Source organism: Periplaneta americana, chromosome 16 (assembly GCF_040183065.1).
Source record: "Periplaneta americana isolate PAMFEO1 chromosome 16, P.americana_PAMFEO1_priV1, whole genome shotgun sequence".
Classification (NCBI taxonomy): domain Eukaryota; kingdom Metazoa; phylum Arthropoda; class Insecta; order Blattodea; family Blattidae; genus Periplaneta; species Periplaneta americana.
This window is the reverse complement of record NC_091132.1, coordinates 136,733,190-136,755,766: the sequence shown is the minus strand read 5'-3', so window position 1 is coordinate 136,755,766 and position 22,577 is coordinate 136,733,190. Positions and strand designations below refer to the sequence as shown.

The 22,577-nt window shown below is 36.1% G+C and overlaps 1 protein-coding gene across 2 annotated transcripts in view; it reads left to right on the top strand.

Annotated features, from left to right (window-relative positions):
• The window catches only part of Nos (Nitric oxide synthase), a 501,742-nt gene that overhangs the window by 411,825 nt on the left and 67,340 nt on the right, over positions 1-22,577 (top strand). For both annotated transcript variants that reach the window (XM_069813071.1, XM_069813070.1), the window contains exon 13: positions 13,799-13,875. In XM_069813071.1, coding sequence (XP_069669172.1) covers positions 13,799-13,875 — 77 coding nt within the window. The remainder of the gene's footprint in view (positions 1-13,798; positions 13,876-22,577) is intronic.

The window sequence follows — 22,577 nt, the reverse complement described above, 5'->3', positions numbered from 1 at the left end:
ATATGTAATTACATAAAAATCCGGTCCATAGACATAAACAGTGTTTCCGGTTCTCAGCCGTTAATCCAAATGTATAGTCAGATTAATATTAGAAATGTTAGTAAAAACAAAATGATCTCCCTGTAGATGGTTTGTGTTGATGTAAGTGATTTATATTTTGATTAATATTTGTGAGATTGGCTATTAAGGCGGTGATGAATCATGGCATATAAATTTCCAACCCGGCATTTGCCATTATAATGGAGGAAATCACGAAACCCCTCCCCTCCAGTCAGATTGGCCGGCCACATGGTTTGAACCCGGGACTTTCCGCATTACTTTCTGTAACACAATGTTTAAAACATTGTAGCAAAGCATAGTTACAGTATGCTCCGCAATTTATTTTTCCATATTATATTTTCGTTAGTAATTGAATAAGCAATACATTGGTTCAGAATTGGATGACCTCAGAGGAGGTTTAATACGATGTTATTTCATTAGTTCTGCTCGCGGAACAAATATAATAATCCAAATAGCCATGAATGCCTGACCATCATTCCTTAAACTTGACTGAACAAACTATATGCACGCTAATACTACGGTAAGAGATTCACAATGCAGCCGTTGATTAGTTCTGAGTTTGCGGTAGAACTTTGACAGAGACTCCCTGATTCCTTGCATCAGTTACAACTTTGACGGAAATCAGACCGGAGGGTCCGTCCTACGCTGCAAGGACGCAGCGACTGTGTACTGTTCTACCAACCCTATAGACCCTATAGTTAGAGAGGTGATATCTATTGAGTCATTCAATTGATACAGTCGCAAGAGGACTCTGTTTCCCGTGTAATTAACCAGATTATGTCAATTTGTAAACGAATAAACTAATTACATTTGGAGAACGTGCATTGATTGAACTGTTAAGACGGCTTTTGATGCTGCATGAAAGGTACGGCAGTGGGTTAAGGCAGCGTTTCTCAAACTATGGTCCGCGGACCACCTGTGGTCCTCGAGGTCTGCCCTTGTGCTCCTTCAAAAAAGATAGAACACAAATAAAATTCAAACGAATTGCGTATCACACTATAGCTCAAAATCTCAGAGTTTGGAAATGACATATGACATCGCCTTTCACTTTTTCTCCCAGTACTGATATTTTATGAAATTTCTTACCCTACTCGTCTATCCACTTCCCACTCTACTTTCAGCAACAAAAGAGGAATTTTTAAAGCACTATGAACGTGGATTTTCTCGCCATATTTTCCCTGCATATCTGGCGCCGAGCCTCTAACCCAGCCAGGGACCACTCGAATTCATAACAGAGGACCAAAGTACCGAACTTTTTAATGTATTTACGATTTTCTTAATAGTTTTGCCGACATCCAGACTGCACGTTGAAATGAACACGTAACTGTACGTCGTACATCAATAATAGAACGTGCCAAATTGCATCTTTACTTGTTGAAAATCGAGCATGTTTCTCCATTAATTTTTTTATTTATTTTAGCAGATGACGATATAAGAAATTTTAGACTCCGGCTATTTTAAAATCCGACAAGTTTACTTTTTACACTGCGTGTTTTGTCTCTTAATGCCGTTTCAATTTCGCGGGTTTCATACACTCGTTTGAAAGCACTTCGTAACAAAGAACGCACAGAGGTTTTGGTTCACTCTTATTGCCACAGTAAGTAAATCCAAGTTCCAAATAACTCTTGACATATTTACGAAAGTATTTTTTCTTTGAATAGCTACCGCTAGGACTATATATTTCTTTAACGGCACTATAATTACTGATATTAATATATTTCTTCACACACAGCTTCTGAACTATTAGTATTGCCGAATGAAGCGTATCATCACGTTCCTTTCTTTTCAAATATCCGGATCGAAGTCAGTTTCCATTATTTAAAATAGGTGCTATTTAACAGGGACATGGACAACTACTAACGTGTACCACATAAGGATTTCAAATAACTAATCGTTAACAGGCAAGCGATGAATCATCAATGCACAGAATTTGTTATAAGTTACTTGTGATTGGCTACAAAAAATATAATAAAACTATTATAATAAATAACTTAATTATATTTTTAAATATAAGTATACTGATATTAAAATATGCTACAAAAATGATAAATTTACTTTCTTAGGGAACAAGAGTAAGGTGGTCCGCGGAACTGTTCTGACTTAAAAAAGTGGTCCCCACTTCAAAAGGTTTGAGAAACGCTGGGTTAAGGTATACGAATAGATGTTCGCGCACTTTCGGTGAGATTTCTTCTGCTTTTATTAGAGAACAGTTCTGATCCCACGCTATGTAAGTCTGTCTCCTAAATGTCCCAATACTTCTGTCGTCATTATCATCATCATCATCTTGAAATTCAAATCATATTTTGGCTATCTATCTTTATTAAATAGGTTTGTCTCAAATTGAACATAGGCTATCGCATTTAAAAGCAAAATTTTCCCTTCGCGTAATTCTCTCTCAACAATGCGAGTCAAGTTTTTAGAATTTCACTGTGCTAATTCTGAAGGAAGTATGACGATAATATTGCAATGGTGGAATATGAGTTGCAAGGTAAACCAAACTGTACACAAGAAACCTACTCAACAGCGCTATTTTCTCGATAAAATAATGTAGCGGGATATCTGAGATTCCGCATCGGTTTCTTTGGTGAAAATTATTAATTTGACTGAGATAAAACTGGAGATTTTAATGCATATGACTCGTGCAATATTATCGAATTGCTCGCCGCTGTTTCAGAGTTTATTCTTAGTAGAATTAAGATACTTCATCATTAAAGGTAAAGATTGCCCTTTACCGTTTAATAATCACAAAAGCAAACTTCTCCGTACATCACATTCATCAAGTGTCAATATTTTCATACGCATATCGGAAAACTCTTGTGGATCAACTTGTCTTAGCACATCAAGTGTGTGTGCGTTCACAAAATTCCCACGTATTGTCACTCTTCAAGATTTATAGACTCTCGGCTAATCCTATAATGAATAGGGATCACTTTGAAGGAACGTATAGGATTTAATTCTAAAGCAATCAGATTGATGCACAGCAACTCTCGCGATAAAGTTCGGATATAAAAAGGCGCAATGTCTGCATTCCGAATGTAACCGAAGTCGGGATCCATTGTTCTTCACAATTATTCTTAGATTGTCAGAACATTTTTCTGACAGTGCCCGAACGCTCAGAAATACAGGGACATCATTTTATTTTTACTAACATTTCTAGTATTAACCTGGCTATACCTTTGGATTAACGATTGAGAACCGTTTGCTACACCCCTCCCACGACTGGAGTTCGATGATACTGGCGTAAAATACAAACAAATCACTTTACTAGATATAGGAGGGAAGAAAAGTAGTTCATCCAGTTACGTAAACTAGGAAATATCGCGATTTTGAGTTTTATAATTTTGATTGGGGTTTTCTTTAATCAAAATACAGTACTATATTAACAATAAGTGTTTTTACTCACGAACTGAGCTATCCATTTGGACGTATTCATTATGCAGTGTATATTGTACTGTTTACAGCACATCAGCGTACAATATAGAGAATGAAGTTAAATTGAAAAATGATCATAATATGGATATTTAAACGCATTTTTTAAAATGGTGGCCGTTCATTTCGATACAGGCCTCAGTTCTTTTGTGCATATTATCGCACTATAGGCTATTGTACCTAATTCCAATTACCAGTTTCGTCCTTCGTACGAGTAACTCATGTTGAAATAATTCTGTACCTACTTTTTAAAAGAGTACCTTGCGTACTGTAAATTCAATCTTCACTTCTGCCCGATCCGAAAAGACAAAATTACTCAGACATGCTATCTACTGTCCGTCCAAGTGGTTTTGTCACAGGGTCGTAGAAAGGGGGTAAATCACGTGACAGTTAATTCCTTAACGATGCCCTTTTATTTAAGTTATTTTGAACAGTTGTATAATATTACGTAGACATCCAATTCTTAACAGAAATTGTTTTCAGAAAAGTGCTAAGACAGCCCAGCTACTAGCCTTTACAGAGAGGCGAGCAGAAGCGGGTGGGGGAAACCGAGCTACGACGTAGGCAAACGGACGAAAGCACCTGTGCGAAAATATGGTTCAATATTGAAAGCTTTTTCGTCACTAGAAAACGCGAACATATTTCTGGCACGTACTATACTCACTAACTCAGTACTGATGGACTGCATGTACGCTGCCTTGGTTCTGTGTGGAGAACGGTTGGAAATTTACTAGTAGACGGGGTGGGAGTGAAGTACATTCAAAAACTCAGGTACATTAAAAATTGAAGTAAAAATAAAATTATATCCCTGCAGGATGGGGGAATACATATCTTCATTTTTCTTTTTAATTCTATTACTCTCTTCTCCCGTACTCTCGCCTCCTCTTCTTATTTTCTTTCCCAATTCTATCGTTTTTGTTCCTTTCTTACTTCTCCGCTTCGTCTTTTCTTTAATATTCTGTTTTTTCCCAGCCTTTACTTTCATATTCTCTCCTCTTTTTTCTGCCTTTCCTTGGTTTTTGCATAATCTCACCTTATCCTATTTCTCACTCTTTTCTTCACTATAATTTCGCTTCCTCTTTCAACTTCATTCTTTATTATTTTCCTTTTTGTCTTGTCTTCGTTTTACAATGTCTTGTCTCTTCATTTTATTCTCTCATTTTTCTTTCTTCCTATCTTTTGCTTTCTCAAAATTTCTTTGTTTCCTTTCACTTCTTAACACTGCTCTTCTTCTCTTCTTTGTATTTTTCTTTCGTCACCTTTCATATTTTATTTAGTTTCTTTTTGCTCATTCCATTTTTTCTTTCACCTTCTGAAGTCTAATACCAGTATTTTTTACCTCTTTTTCTTTCTCTTCTCCAATCTACTTTCATTTAATTTATCGTGTTTTCTTTTCCATTATAGAAAGTATTGCGTCGCTCCAAAAAAAGAAAAAACAAACAAAAGAAACATTTTCCAGGTTTATACGAATATAGACTAAGCCAGGGATTGAGCAGTCCCATGGAGTGTGTCGCGGAATTTTGGAACAGAAAAATGAATTTTATGCCATCCAGAAAGTCTCTTTACAACACATTTTTTATTATTTACAAAGAAGTGTTTGATATGGTACATTTTATTTTGAGACTGACTTTACGAATTAAACCTGAACACCTGCAACAATGCTCAGTTTAATTTTTCTGCCTGGCGATAATTCCAATGAAAGTGAACACTGCAACAATACTTAATAATTCGTTTACTCTTCCCACTTAAGGTGCAATTCCTATGATGCGGCTGACGCACGCGGCTGACGGATTGCGTCTGACGCACTACACTGCTACAATGGAATGTTAGGGAAGTGATTCCTATGCAGCGTCAGCCGCTTGCGTCGACCGCAGTGCAAGTTGAGCCGCGCGGCTGTACTCCTTCGAGAGCAGTACAGACGCAGCCGCAGCGCGTCTGGGAGAAGAGTCTCTGCTTTGCAGTAGATTTATTTACCGTTCTGGAAGATGAAAAACTGGTTGAAAGCTTTTTTTCGTTGCCATAATTTGTGGAAAGCCTCACCACACGTATACTTATTTAAATTGCCCTGGGTTTCCGGTAGATTGATTAGATAAGCTTGTATAATTTTTTAAATATCGTATAATATTTTTTTTTAAATAAAAAAGTTAAGAAACTGAAAAAAGATACTGAACTGAACTTTCAACTGTCTATCACAAAATCTGCGCCGTAAGGAGCATTTTATAGGAATGAAAATGCTGAAAATTGAAAGTGTGAGAAAACAACGCAAAACTGAGTGAGTCGCAGCTGGAATTTAAAGCAGGCGTATGGGCTTAAAAAATAAAATTGTGATTTCTGAGAGAATTTCTTCAAAATTCACCCATGGTTACCTTTGAAAACAAATGGGAGATTTTGTCGAGAGATCAGGTAAGAAAAATATAATCTATCCTAAATTTATATAGTTTATTAGTATTATGTGACACATTTGTATTGTTGTAAACATGGTGTACAATGTGTAAATAACTAGATTAGTGAGTTCTAGTAATACGATTATTTTGCCAGTATACTGTCCCTGCGGCGACTACTGAAATATTTCATAAATGAATCTCGCACATAAAATTCATCAATATTCGCAAAACCAACACCCCCAGCAAATGGTATAAGATTTTTAGATGGTGGTGGTTCATTAGGGTCTAGTTCATAATAAAGTCTAAACCACGATAAACTGTGAAGTGTAGTAACTTAATTAACAATTAGATTGTTATTTTTAATGTCACAGAAGCATAACATTCAGTGTGACGATACAAGCACTCAAGAAGACGACGTACTAATTATGGAAGACACTGCAACGAAGGACGCTGGTGCACATAAACTTCTCAAATCACAAATAATACTTCAACACAGAATGTGGACAGACGGTGAATTCACTACCACGAAAAAACTATAGGCTTGTTGGAGGATAGGCGTATCGATAGAAAAAATATCATTGACAGTTTGAATCAGAATCACCATGATGACATTGATTAAAGTATTGCGATATCCGTAAAAAAACTGAGATCAAATTTGATTCATGAAGTGAAAATGAGATCAATGCAGATGGTTTTGGAAAGTCGCTACACAAGTCCTTTCATTTTGCCACCGGAACTTTCAGCATCAACAAGCACTAGTAGTTGGATGACATGATCAACTTTGAATATCAGCAATCATTCAATCGTCCGTAACTCTTATGACTACACGGGATTTGAAACCCGGCAACTTTCCAATCACTGTGATTGTTTTTCAGGGTTAAAATATAAAAATTGATTAAATTACTACAGTTTATACCAATAAAGTATTTTTACTTTACAGTTTTTTCATTGTTACATTTCAATGTTGCAAGAAAAAATTGATTAAATATATTACTACAATACTATTATAAAGCATTAATTTGTACTTTACATACCTCAGTGTTATGGCTAACTTTTATTCATGAGTTATAGGGTACAGATATCTACTTGAAGAATCTTTCTTGAGATCGTCTTTGATCAGATCGAGAACATAGTTGAACTGAACAATGTTTATCCTAAAAACTCCCGAAATATCTTGTCATCTTGTAACATGTGCCGATTAATTAATATTGTAAAAAACTTTCCTCACGCCTTGTTCTAAATATGGGATATATGTACTTCAGCGTTTCCCTCATTTAATTGTTGGAGCAGAATTTCTTCCCCTTCATTTTCTTCCAATAGCAATTGAGGACCTAACATTCTAAACGTGTTAAGTGCAAAAAAAAAAAAAACAAAAAAAAACAACTTTCTGAGATATTGATGAAAAACACACTGCGCAATGCATGTTGAGGTACCTACAACATCTTTTGGCGCACGAATGAGTCACTTACAGTTGAGCTACAACAAAGACAATTTAATATCATATTCTCATATGGATGTTTCTTCCTTAGATTGAATAAAATGAAATTTGAAAAATTGGAACTTCGCATATTTAGAATGTCAGGTCTTCAAATATAGCAATAAATCGCTTTCACTCATTGTGCAAGTATCCTCTCACTATCAAAAGACCGCACGCGTCTGACGTTTCATAGGAATCGCCTAATAATGCGTCAGCCGTGAACGTCAGACGCACTACGTCAGCCGCGTGCGTCAGCCGCATCATAGGAATTGCACCTTTAGTAACAACAGAGCTTAGAAACGTGAGAGTATATTGGATAGTTTCAGTATATAGGCCTACGTGTGAGCGGATGATAGTGTGACTATTTTAACAAAAGTGCTTTATTTAGATTTTATCATGGGCAAAATTTTAATTCGCGAAAGACAATCTGAATCAAGTTCTGGGTTAGATGACAGCAGTGCTAATTCAAATAATGTGAGCAAAAATTCCCTTCAGGGTTCACAAAAACATACTACGTTTCGTAAATATAGTGATTAATATTTTCAAATTGGTTTTATATGACTTGGAGATGAATATAAACAAAATTCCGAGTGTCCAATATGCGGAAATGTTTCGTCAAATCAGTGGATGGTGCTGAATGAACTAAAAATTTATTTAGAACTGCCGTTTTAAAATTCATACATGTGTTGAATCATCATTTTTCTACCATGAAAATAGTCAAATCTAAAAAAAAGAGGAATAGACTGCTGCATCTTGAAGATGATTTATATGTTGGCCTGTCAATCATAAAGCCACGTATAGAAAAACCCACCAAGCGCATACTTCACATTAATTTAAATAGGTGAGTTTTCAAAAACGGTAATAAAATATTTTATCGGACATTCAGTATAGATAGGTTGTGATTTTTGACACAGATATTGTACCTTAATTTTTTTTCTAATGCCACTCAAGTTGCTGCTTGTTGTTTTTTTTTTTCGATTGCGCGTTAACATCACCTATCTACAACACTGGACATCCGACACTACATAGAAGTTGTTATCAGTGCTTTTTTAGTGGAACGCGCTGGAACGGCTTAGACCTTGAAAGTCTTAGTTGGACGAAAAGGAGGTTAAAACGACAAAATTCCCGTGGAATGAACAGTAATCATCTCTCCGTTCGCTATAAAATATTCTACACAGAGTTCCAAAACTTTTTCCTCTAGAAGAAAGCACTAGTTGTTATTTTATTATTATTATTACTTACTTACTTACTTACTTACAAATGGCTTTTAAGGAACCCGAAGGTTCATTGCCGCCCTCACATAAGCCCGCCATCGATCCCTATCCTGTGCAAGATTAATCCAGTCTCTATCATCATATCCCACCGCCCTCAAATAAATTTTAATATTATCCTCCCATCTACGTCTCGGCCTCCCTAAAGGTCTTTTTCCCTCCGGTCACCCAACTAACACTCTATATGCATTTCTGGATTCGCCCATACGTGCTACATGCCCTGCCCATCTCAAACGTCTGGATTTTAAGTTCCTAATTATGTCAGGTGAAGAATACAATGCGTGCAGTTCTGTGTTGTGTAACTTTCTCCATTCTCCTGTAATTCTTCCCGCTTAGCCCCAAATATTTTCCTAAGCACCTTATTCTCAAACACCCTTAACCTATGTTCCTCTCTCAGAGTGAGAGTCCAAGTTTCACAACCATACAGAAGAACCGGTAATATAACTGTTTTATAAATTCTAACTTTCAGATTTTTGGACAGCAGACTGGATGATAAGAGCTTCTCAACCGAATAATAACACGCATTTCCCATATTTATTCTGCGTTTAATTTCCTTCCGAGTGTCATTTATATTTGTTACTGTTGCTCCAAGATATTTGAATTTTTCCACCTCTTCGAAAGATAAATTTCCAATTTTAATATTTCTATTTCGTATAATATTCTGGTCACGAGACACAATCATATACTTTGTTTTTCCGGGATTTACTTCCAAACCGATCGCTTTACTTGCTTCAAGTATAATTTCCGTGTTTTCCCTAATCGTTTGTGTATTTTCTCCTAACATATTCACGTCATCTGCATAGACAAGAAGCTGATGTAACCCGTTCAATTCCAAACCCTGCCTGTTATCCTGAACTTTCCTAATGGCATATTTTATTATTATTATTATCATCATTATTATTATTATTAACAATAATAATAAAAACAAATAAATGTATAGCGATATCGTGGGCGTTCAGTAAAGTGTGTCGTCAGTCAAAAAAGGTCGGGCACCATTGGAATAAGCGTTTGCGTTATCACTGACACCGAAAAGTGGTTATCAGCGCCCACTTTGTCCATCTGACCATTATATTGCTGCCGTCAGAGTACAGCGATTTCTCCTAAATTTCTGGACGAATTTTATTCACATTCATTATCTACGAGTCAAGTTATTTAATAATGATGCACATGGAATAATTTTAGTAAAAAAATTATAAAAAGTTTTATTGTACGGTAAATCAGAAACACAAAATAACGATAAACTCTAAATACGATGAAAGAGTAGTGGAACGCAGAAAAATTATCTCCGGGACCGGGATTTGAACCCGGGTTTTCAGTTCTACGTGCTAATGCTTTATTCACTAAGCCACATCGGATTCCCATCCCGGTGTCGGATCGAATCGTCTCAGTTTAAGTTCCACGTCGGATCCCGGCCCATCAGTCACTCAAAACGCGTGCACTTCCGCACATATGTGGACATTGTCCTGCGTTCATAGACATCTATGACGTAATGCAGAGGGCCACTAAAGGGAACCCCAAGAGGCGGAACTTAAACTGAGACGATTCGATCCGACACCGGGATGGGAATCCGGTGTAGCTTAGTGGATAAAGCATCAGCACGTAGAGCTGAAAACACGGGTTCAAATCCCGGTGCCGGAGAGAATTTTTCTCCATTGCACTATTCTTTCATGGTATGATGACGCAGAATATCGGCATGGAAACATCATATGTACATCGGTACATTAAATAATAATATAAATAATAAACTCTAATTAGGTTCGAACGACTTTTATAAATCTTCTTTCTTGTATAAGTTGTACCTGACTGAAATGAGCAATCATTATGCCTCCAAATTCCTATTTTTCTCGTAAATGATCTATATATGCAGAAATATATATATTTTTTCTTTTCGTTAGAAATATTTCAGTCCAAATAGCTTCAGGCTCAGTCAGATGGAATCATTATTATAGGATTAGTATATTTTGCCATATACTACCCATTTGTTACGCGCGAGTGAAATAAAGCATAGTTAATATATTATTTTAACGTTCATATTACTTTCAAATTCCGATTTTTGCAAATAGGAAATAATGCTTGAAATTATCACTACACTACTCGGCATATACAGCTTACCGCCACAATAAACGATTATAGCGCTCGTGGTTAATGAGGAGATCCAACCGCTCTTTCTCGCACGGGGGGAAAAGGAATCATGGGGTAGTGATTTAGAAGTCTCATACAAATAAAACACCGGTAACAGATAATACGAAAACGTCGTGTCTAACCTACCTTTTATCAAAATATATATTATGTATAGCCTTTCTGGGTTCAAGAATCACATTGGTATAGGAAACTCTTAAATAACATCTGCAACTCCTTATTACACGTTAGCGAATTTCCATAGAACCAAGGTCTGCAATGTTTAAAGTGAGAGTAAAGAAATATGGCTAGAGCCTTATTATAAACCATTAATATACTTCAACATTTGTATGATTTTTGCAAGGCTTTTCATTTGCCATCATCTATAATTACCAATGTTTGTTTACTTGCTTTGAAAGGTTCGATTGCATTGTTAAGAAATCACCTCAGATAAGACATTGCACTGTAATTTACTTCTTTCTCTTTCTTGCATACATTTTTTTATATTCATAACAAATTATCCATGTAATATGTACTATTCAAAATTTTATTTTGTAAATGGTGTATTTGTCTTCTAGGCAGTCCCTGTTTAGGGAAAGTGTTTCATAATAATAACAGTCCACCGAGTTAGTTCTGTGGTAGCGTGTCTGCCTCCAGACTAGCCGGCCCGGATTCGGTTCCCGGCGGGGTCAGAAATGTTCTTGTAAAATTTCTACCTCGGGACTAGGAGAGATGGCGGTGTACAACTTCTAATCACTAGATTGTGCACCAATATGCCTGGATTAAATCCCAAATCTTTCCGCAGTGCATATGAAGAGAAGGCATATGTCACTGTTGATAGTGGTTGGTCCGTCGGATGGGGACATTAAGTCTGGCGGCCCATTTGGTGCTATTCAACAGGAATAGGCTACGTGCTGGCACCAGGTTTCCCCTTCTCCCTTCCTCACCATCATCATCCTCACCCATTCCCTACACTACATTTACACGAACATTTAACATACACTTACCCTAGTACACGAAATAACTCTTCGCACAGATACACATCATGCACAACGTGGCCCGCCGAAGCGCTGTGCAAGTTGAAAATGGGTCACAGTTCTGCCATCTATCCGCAGTGTGCGGAACCTGAATCACGCAAGTGAAGTGTAGTAAGGTAGGCATTGGAAACACACACACATTTGTATCATTTCTGGTTGCTGATGTTCGTAAATAAAAATTTGTTAGAAACTATTACAAAATACGAGTAGATATTTTATGTGAACTGGTGCAGAATTAACTACACACATCTATTTAAACCTTATAATTTATCAATTAAATCAAATACCATATTAAGTAGTGTGACGTCTCAATTCTCTACTGTTACATCATTTATTGCTGTGACGTCATCCAGCCTCTAAGCTTTAACTTCATGTCCTATTTCCCTAAGGCCGTGGATCGTGCTTCTATCGAAGCACCTCCGAATTGTCTCGTCGTTACATGAGAGTGAATAAATAACAAAGCATTAACAATTAAATTATGATTTATTAAACTAAATGCGAAACTAAAAATTAACAATGATAAAACTATGGTACGTCTTGCTATACTAAAATGAATGAGGAGATGACTAATGAATCTTAATGGAAATCTAGCAGAGACTGCAATTAAGGAAGACGTCCACTCTTCTTCTCCGTAAGTCCGCCACAGGATTCCAACACGTACTTCCGGTAAACGCGTACTTAACTTGCTGACACACATGTTTTCCAGTCTAACAAGGAGTAAGCGTACTTTCACTCCTACCATAACACCGAGTACATACCTCCATATCGTTAGCACCGTAACAAAACCTGAACTGTAGCACTCTGGCCTGAGTAGAAGTCCACAACCTGACAGCATGATTCCAGCGTTCGAGCGTCCTATGCCCCGCACATACCTCGGCGGTGCTGGCAATCCATAAATGACTCGTAACACAGGTGCGTGACGTTCCGTGGATAACTCGACCCCAGCATCCCCGATGCCTCGTAGCCAGTACACCATCAGCGTACACCACCCGTAGAAATTGTGATTCCCAATCACAAAACTGCTGCCTTCTTTCCAACGTAGTCGTTCACTCCCAGAGGAGTCCACTCTAAACGGATACACCAATCCGTTCCAGCACGTAGCCGCCGAACGACTCTCGTATACACGAACCAGTGCTTTCGTGTACTCAGCAATACACGAACTCCCATGTGAGCGGACACACACTGCCCTTTGCCACGCGTAGATATCTCCAGACTCAAAGTTCACTGCAGGAATCCCGCTCTGCGAATACGTCCTGTCGACTGTTCTCCAACACCCCGTGTTGTAGTCGACCTTCCTCTGAAGCGTCCTGCATTCAAGTCCTCTCCCGAACGTATTGTCGATGACTCCCTCCTAACACGTGGTGCTGTCAACTCCATTCTCGGACGAACTATCCTGAACTCCTCTCTCACGTACGTACTGTCTTGAAGTCTCTCTCCAAGCACGAGCTCGGCAAGCAAACAAGGAAAACCGTTAAGCTTTAAACCGGCCAATGAGATAGCTCGTCTCAACACTATGAAGGCTGGTTAATCTCAGACCCAATCGTGGCCAAAACACAATTATGCCGCCTAGCGGGCATACACAGTAAACAAAATGGAAAACGCCATCTAGCGTAAATGCGTACTAACCACTGCCAGTGGTGCCATCTAACTGTGAGGAACTAAAACCTCAGATAACATCATAGTAGTACGCTTGTGTTTATAAATAACACGTTTTGTATGCAATCCAGAAAAAAGGAAGTTTTCTTCTTATTCTTGTCCGTAGTAAATTATGTAGGCCTACGTCTTTTAAATAACAGTACAAGAAAATAGGCTATAAATTAATATCATTAACATCATAATAAGAGAACACAATAGTTAAGAAAAGTGTAACAAGGCAGTATATGTGATCTTCGTGAAACTCTTTGTTTTACAAAATAGCACACAAATTTTTAATCTGATACCGATACTGTTCATATTATTTAAAATTTGGTAAGTATTAACATAACAATCAATGTTTCACAATATTAATTCTGTTGATTTTAGGTGTTTGCCCAGAATCTATACGCCATGAAGATGAGTGACTCTGTGGGACTTTCTAATGGTGGAGACGACAAATTCAGGTAAACATATACATAAAACTGAATTTCTAAATTATTTACAGCTTGTCATATCTCATTGCAATCTACTTCTTAATTCCGTACTAAAGATCACCATTACACCAAACTTATTTCTAAGATTTTCATATTTGTGGATTTCTGAAACAAAATCCGTTAAATCCATCTTCAATCGTAACTCTTTTAAAATGAATTCATAATCTTGGAAGGGCCTACATTGGACTACAAAATCAATAATTTGAACAGAAACAATATAGTTAGAAGTGAATAAAGTTTGTAGCACGATGTAGGGCTCTTCTAAGTGTATCAATTTGTTTGAAACTCAGTTATGATTGGAACTGGATTTAATAGATTTTGTTTCAAAGCTCCTCATTTGCAATTTGAAGCCTTTGATATTTCAATGTAATATTGCTCGATTAATCTTGTTGCTTTAATACTAATTATGCAAATGCAGTACTAATAGCTTTATGTGTTTATTAGTAAATAGTTTTATCTCTATTACATTCTTATTAATGTATGAAGCTTAATTTTGAAAAATGAATAATGAAATAAATTGCGGAATAATTCGTAGAACTTTCAGATATTGTACATAGACACAAGAGGAGTGCAATAAACAAAATTTCCGTATTCGATTTAGTATACCAGTATTAGAAACTGAATACAGGTTGTCTGATTTATCTTGTACACCTATTATAACTTTTTTTTTGGATAGTTATTGGAATTTTTGTTTTTGAGCATTATGTTAGGACAAGGGGCTAACATGAGTGTGGAGATTTGGTGCATGTAACTACATTATGCTACAAGATACACGTGACATCATCAATTTTTCAAATAGCTCTACATACTTTAATCATGTTAAATTGATTACACACATTAAGACGGGTTCAAAAATGTATCACAATGTCACCTTCCCAATCAATAACAACAAAATGCAGAATGAATGACATCAGAATGTGCCGTTTGTTGCTGTGCCCCATTCATCTTGTGCATTAACTTACACAAAACGAAAGCGACTGACGTCCGTAAACGTCGTGTGTTGTGTGTCTGATGTCTTACCATGTAAACAAACCACAACTGTCGACGCCACAATCTACGTACAGTGGCCTGCATGTTCTCCGGACGTGTCGCCACTCCATTTCTTCCTGTGGGGAACTGTAGAGGACAGTGTGTACCGGAATATTCTGACAACACCAAACGACATGCAGCAACGCATTCGACAGGCTTGCGTGTCCATTCAGCCAGCAACATGCCGGGCAGTCATACGGTCTTTCGGGGAACGCCTTAGAATGTACATTAATGTGAATGGTCACTATTTGAAACATCTTCTGTGACTCTCAAAGCGTAACATTATCACTTTGGAAGTTCGTTTTTGTTTCGTTTTGTTGTTGTTATTGATTAGGAAGGTGAAATTGTGATACATTTTTGAACTCGTCTTAATGTGTGTAATCAATGTAACATGATTAAAGTATGTAGTGCTATTTGAAAAATTGATGACGTCACGTGTATTTTGTACCATAATGTAATTACATGGACCAAATCTCCACACTTATGTTAGCCCCTCGTCCTAACATAATGCTCAACAACAAAAATTCCAATACCTGTCCAAACCAAAAAGTTATAGGTGCACAAGATAAATTGGACACCCTGTATAGTCTACTAATTAACATTGTTGTTTCAGATTTATCGAAAATAGTAAACAGACTGTGTGAAAAAATCTAAGACAAAAACAACAAGAGTACCGAATATTATTCCACACGTTTTCGGTTTACTTGTCACCGTCTTAGAAACAATATTTCAAACTCTTGAAACACTGCTCTTTCTAAGAATTATTGACAAAGTCGTCCAATGAACTCTCTAGGTCTTTCAAATTTATGTTTTCTTTTGTGATATCAGGTTGTCATTAGGCAATAGACCATCCACTCAGTCTACAGTCCGTTCATACAACATACACTCAATTCGGTCAAAATTATTATAGCCTAGAAGTAATATGTCTGATACGTGAGAAAAGAGTCTTGACTGAACATCTAGTAGATCTCCATTTATTCCATGAGCACAAGTCTTGCGACTGAATAACGTGATTTCTGAACTGTGTAATTGCACATTACTCGTATAGGCCTACTGGCAATAAGCAGAAGAAACTGGTAAGAGCTGGACCAAACATATGCTCAATAAAACATCACAAATTCGTTTTTATAATATTATGATTTGTAGGTTCCTATAATTTTTTGTCCATTATCTATGAAATTCTTTAAATCGGAATTTGTTCATTACAGGGTCTACAATATTATATTCTTTAACTATAAACATGTGTCGAATAACTTTTCATGCAGTCAGCCTCAATATTTTTGTAGCAGACCTCGTATTTTTAATATATTTTCATTGATTTATTTTTTTAAAGAGTAACTGAAAATTTTGTACAAGGAAACAAATTCACAACCTACGATTGCTGCACTTCATTATTTCCAAACAAAGGATGTAACATATCATATAACATTGTTTCTAATAACGTAAGAACATGATTTTCATCAATAGCTTTGATAATGTAATTTACATATTGTTCAATTTCTGATATCCTTGTCACCGAAAAAATAAAAATCTATGCAAACTTAAACATTAGTACCTACTGTTAGAGAAGTGTGTTATTTAAATGTTATTACAACAATATTTATTTCAAAATTTAAATTAATAAGTCTACGTAACCATCAACTTATGCATTTTATAAAATAAAACCCCAAAAGATTTTGAAATTCACCATCATATAAGGCAATCAATCAAGTTAGAATTTCAAGACTTGACAGTTTGATGCATTATAATTAATACACACTCAGGTGGCTCCAGAATTAGGATTCCATTGCTTGATTAAAATTCCCTCTCTCGTGTGAGGGGCGAGAGCTTCAATTATATTGTTCGCATGTTAAGCCCTTCCGCCATGGCGTTAGTTGCAGCATGCTTCTGTGATTATTATCAGCTATCTGAATTTCCCTAAGTACACAGTTATTACCCCAAAAACGTTTATCAAAATTATAGTGATAAATTTAGCTGAAGTAAGAACATGCAGTTATTACTATAATGAACAAATTACAATTGTAATATGCATCGTCATTGATTATTAGATATTCAAAAAGAAAGAGAAGGCAAACCAGTTTTGCGTACAAATATCTCTCTCTTAGTCACTTCTGTTAATCTCTTAAGGGGAGAGGATGGTATTTTTTTAACTTTTTTCCTATTTGGTGTAAAATAGTAATTTTTTGTATGTAGAGAGCTCATAGCTGTGGCAACTCAACCAAATAAAAATATTTAAAGAAATTATTTGGGGCCCCAAATTTGAAAAAAAATATATATACCCAATGCAGGATTGTACTAAAACCGATATATCTAAACTGTCTTTAAAGATAGATTCAAACAGTTTTTGCAATGTATTTGCAAAAGCATGTTCTATAAACTGTCTGTAATAGAATTTTGATATTAGTCCCTACGTTTGTAAAATAAACAATTAAAAATTAATAACAATTTTCTGATTTCCTTTCTTGCAAACAAACGGACGTACAGTATTTTTAAAATGAAATCAATTAACAAAATTCTATTACAGAGAAAAGTTTCCTAATAGTCTAAAGAATGTGTGTTCTAAATTTCATGCATGTATCGTTAATAGTTAAGAATATATATCCATTTTTGTCTGGCAATGTAGGAAAAAAAAAATGAAGTAACTGGAAACCGATAAAAATGGGCGTGTGATTTAAAACTCCATAGCGCATGAAGTTTAAAAATGACGTCTCAACATCCGATAAGGGCACAAATACCCACAAAATGTTATGCAATGCATTCCACACATATCAAAGTTATCAAAGGGTATTTTAAAGATAAAAAATTTTGTAAATTTAATTTACCGGAAACAACATTAGACGTGGGCGAGTGATTTAAAAATCCATAACGCAGGAAGTTTAAAAATGGTGACTCAACATTCGATAAGGGCACAAATACCCACAAAATTTATACTATGCATTCCACACATATCACAGAGTATTTTAAAGTTTTTTTTTTTAATTTACTCATCTTTCACCAAAAAATACCATCCTCTCTTCTTAAATTTGATTGAAGATAAAAAAAATATATTTTCGATACACGCACAAAGTTTATATTCAATATCGGAATGTTACGAATTTCAAAATCTATTTAAGGACACCTTCTTCCTGTATCACTTTGCCTTCCACAGCTTTGATACGTCATGTAATTGAAAAGAATAGTAGCAGTATTTAACAAAAATACCTGCTTTGTGCACCATAATTTCATAAATTCTCGATTCTTCAGTAGTGTTGAAAAGCTGTTGTCATTGATACTTCTTCTCACATGGTTTCTCTAAATACGAGTTTAAAGAAGAAACTTGGCTAAGACTGTACCAGTAAATTTCTCTCGGTCACATTCTTCGTATTTCAATCTCTCTATAAATATTGATGCAGTAAAAATTTTAACACTTTGAAGAAGATTACAGTTTCTCACATGTTCCAAAACTCATTAAGCGAATTATAAAACATTTTACAAGCTACATTTTACCACATCTGAAAATATATCGAGTCGAGAATGAAGAGATATCGACGAGGAATTAGACAAGAAGTATTACAGCACCAACTAAAATAATAACAACGACTTTGAAACCACGTTAAATGACATAAAACTCACTTTAAGGCTAATCATGCCTTTACACTTTGGTAGACAACTGACCGATAGCTTAGTATCAGGAATAAAATCAATGATAAAATTATTTCCAACTTTTTATTGTCACATTAGCATTCGTGCCAAGGTGTCGAATACTTGTCAGAAAATTATGTAACGAACATAAATTTTCTGCATTTTTCTGACCCTGTGCAATTTAAAAGAATTGTAAATAGTGTTCCTCATCACAAAATTTAAATACCTACACGAAAAACAACATTACCAAAGAACATACATTTCTATTTCCGTATAATTTACAAATATTTGTAACTTTATGAAGAATAGAAATAGTATGTGGAAACAATTTAAATGTAGGCTATTTTAACGATTATCAGTGAAATACAATATTATGTTTATGCAACGTTTTCACATAATAGCAGACAGGCTTTCGAAACAATAACAAATAAAATTAATTTGTGTGTCAAAATAAACAATTGCCGTAGTCAAAATTGGTAGAAACTTAAGATAGTGATACATACAAGTATTAGCAAGATAATGGGAATAAGGCAAAGAATACGCAATATTTAATGTTTCATTCGAGTAAAACTACCGATCCTACCACAATCAATGTATACTACATAGAATAGCTTTTGTGTCAAACCACAATAGTTAGGCAAGATGGAAAACGTTTGCTTTTACAGCTTGCTAATATATAAATTTAATACATACAGGGTGTATCAAAAATACGTGTACAAACTTCAGGCATGGGTTCCTTACACCAAAAGAAGGAAAAAAGTTCATATGAACATATGTCCCATAATCCTTTTATTTCCCCGTTAGGAACTGTTCAACACATTGGTACACTCATAATATGCCAACACACAAAACTCATAACCAATGCTCGAAATGTCCTCCTCTTGCTTCTAGACATGCATGCACTCATCGAATCATGGACTGTCGCACCCTTTCAAATACTCCGGGATGATGATGAATGGTTTCGCAGGCTTCCGTGACACGTTGATGAAGAGTTTCTTGATCCGGGATGTCTGCTCCATAAACCAATTGTTTAAGGTGCCCCCAAAGATAAAAATCCAAAGGATTGAGGTCGGGAGAACGTGCTGGCCATTGAACTGGTCCTCCTCTGCCTATCCATCTGTCATGGTAGACATCAGTCAGTGTATCTCGAACAAGGCGACTAAAATGTGCTGGAGCCCCATCATGCATGAACCACATGTTTTGTCTTATGTTCAGAGGCACATCTTCGTACAGTAATTCTGGAAGAGTGTTTTGGATAAAGTCCCTGTAGATAGCACCCGTAAGACGTGCTGGTAGAACGTATGGACCTACCAGACAGTCACCTACAATTCCAGCCCACACATTAATCCTAAATTGTTGCTGATGTCTAGCCTGAAATATAGCACGAGGATTCCGATCTGCCCATACGTGTTCATTGTGGAAATTGGTAATTCCATCTCTCCCAAACGTTGCCTCGTCTGTAAACAAAACTGATGAGACAAACAATGGATTGGCTATTTGTGCTAGAAACCATCGCAAAAGTTCTCCCGTGGTGGATAATCGGCAGGAGAAAGGCCCTGCACACGTTGCGGATACAAGAGCTGCTCGTGAAGTACCCTCCATGCTGTACTGTGTGATTTACCAGTTGCCACAGCCAATTGTCTTGTACTGATACCTGGATCGTCTTCGGCACAGTGTAAAATGTCTTCTTCGAGGTTCGGAGTACGAACAACTCTTGGTCTTCCTCGATCACCAGTCTGTGGTGCAATGGTTCCTGTCTCAGCAACGCGACGATACACAGCAACAAAGGTTTGATGATTCGTTGTCTCCGGTCTGGAAACGCCATCTGATACAGCCGTACAGCCTCGCGTCCATTACCATTCGCGCGACAATACATAAAAATGATGTCAGCCTGCTCACGAAATGAATATCGTCCTGCCATGGTTGAACGAAACACGTTAACTTACTCCACTTTCACAATTGCAACGTTGAAGACAGACTAATGACAAATGACACATGTAAACAAGTCTCCATGGCAACACTTCGCCATCTGCAGTCCATTTCTGATACAACGAGTCACAGCCTTCTATGAATGAGTGCATAAAGAAATGAAGTTTTAAGGTTGGACCTCGAAGGCCGTTGAACGCAAATTTTTAGTAATAAATGAATAACGGGGAAACAAAGGATTATGGGACATATGTTCATATGAACTTTTTTCCTTCTTTTGGTGTAAGGAACCCATGCTTGAAGTTTGTACACGTATTTTTGATACACCCTGTATACATTTTAAAACATTTAAAAATTGAGATATACTTATTAATGTAATATATCAGCACTTTCGAAATCATTCTGTTTAGCCGTAGTCCCCTGCGATATAATAACGACAGTAGCTGATTTTATAATATTGCCTAGAATTCACTAGCAACACTAAGAGCATATACAGGGTGTTTAAAAAACGTTCAATACTTTGAGGGATGGTAGAAACAAGAAAAACAGTCTAATAAACACGAGTCCCAAAATTAATACCTTCCGAAATATTAGTACTTATTCATCAGAATCATAGGAAATGCTAAAAGTGATTTCCATTCATTATAACGCATAATTCTACCCCACGTCTTAGATAATCACGCCTCGTTACTTTTTTGCTTACTGTTTTTCTGATATGATAATGTATACCTAATAAGAAACGAACAAAAACTCACGTTAGAAGATATGCAATTCTTACAATACCAATTGCAAAACCCTTGTTTCGTACAAAGTTTAATATTAGAAATCATTTTATTGGACTTTTTCTTTTTTTAATGAATACTATCCCTTTTAACAATATTGAAGGATTTTTAATTAAAATCAGATCGAGCATCTCCTATTGCATTGATGAACAGGCCTAATGTTAAAATGAACAAGTACTCTTATTTCGGTAGATATTAACTTTAGAACCCATGTTTATTAGGTTTTTTTTCTTGTCTTGATATCTACTACTACCACCTCTCACAATATTAAAGGTTTTTCTTTCAATAGAATCACATTGAGCATTTCCTATGATGTTGGTGTACAAGTACTCATGTCTCGGAATACATGTTTATACATCTTGATTACACAACTTTTAACACTATATCACTTTGGAAAACGTATTATATGTGTTTCACACATACAGAGACATCAACACAGACATGGAAATTCTACACATAACCAAAAAGCCAGAAACTAAACATACTAGAAATATACGAAATATACAAGCACACAACAACACATCCAAATGAAATTCTCAACACACAACTCAATTTCAGAACACGCACACTCTTTGACTCCACATTACACTACACAAACACACCCCTACAGGAAACAAAATAAAAGGAGCCAAGACCAGCAACAACCAGTTCTGAGGATGGCCAATAGCGGGCCGAAACATGTGAACAAGATAACATAAAATTTAACACATGAAAGACATATAATACGTTTTCCAAACCCATGTTTATTAGAATTTCTTCTTGTTTTGATGAATACTACCACCTCTCAAAATATTGAATGTTTTAACATACTGTATAAGCAGTAAAGGCGCACTAAATGAAAACGTCATAATATGTTTGTAATATTGTTGATGCTGCAAAGATTGTGCTTTTGCAGGCGTGCATGGGATTGAATTTTCGCTCGACTGCGATAAAAATCTAGTACAGTTCAACTTTCTAAGCATAAAAAATTATTAAGCATGTTTAATGGCCTTGAACAATTTCTTTAGCTTTTATATGCTCTCGAATAAAACTAAATTGAATTCTCCAGCGATATCGGCGCTGTTTTAGGCACTGAACGCACCCTTTGTCGGAATAGAAACGTACAATAAACCGTCCTCGGTAATCGAGTGGTTACCTTCTCTTCATCATAGCATTATCATGGCTTGCTTAGTAAGGGAGAAGATTTCTTACAGGTAAAGCTGGATCCACACTATGTAACAAAACACGTTACGTAACAAACTTTGTTAAGCAACATGTTTCTTTAACTTGCTGTATGTTATATTTGTGTTGGTATCAAAATAATATTCTTGTAAC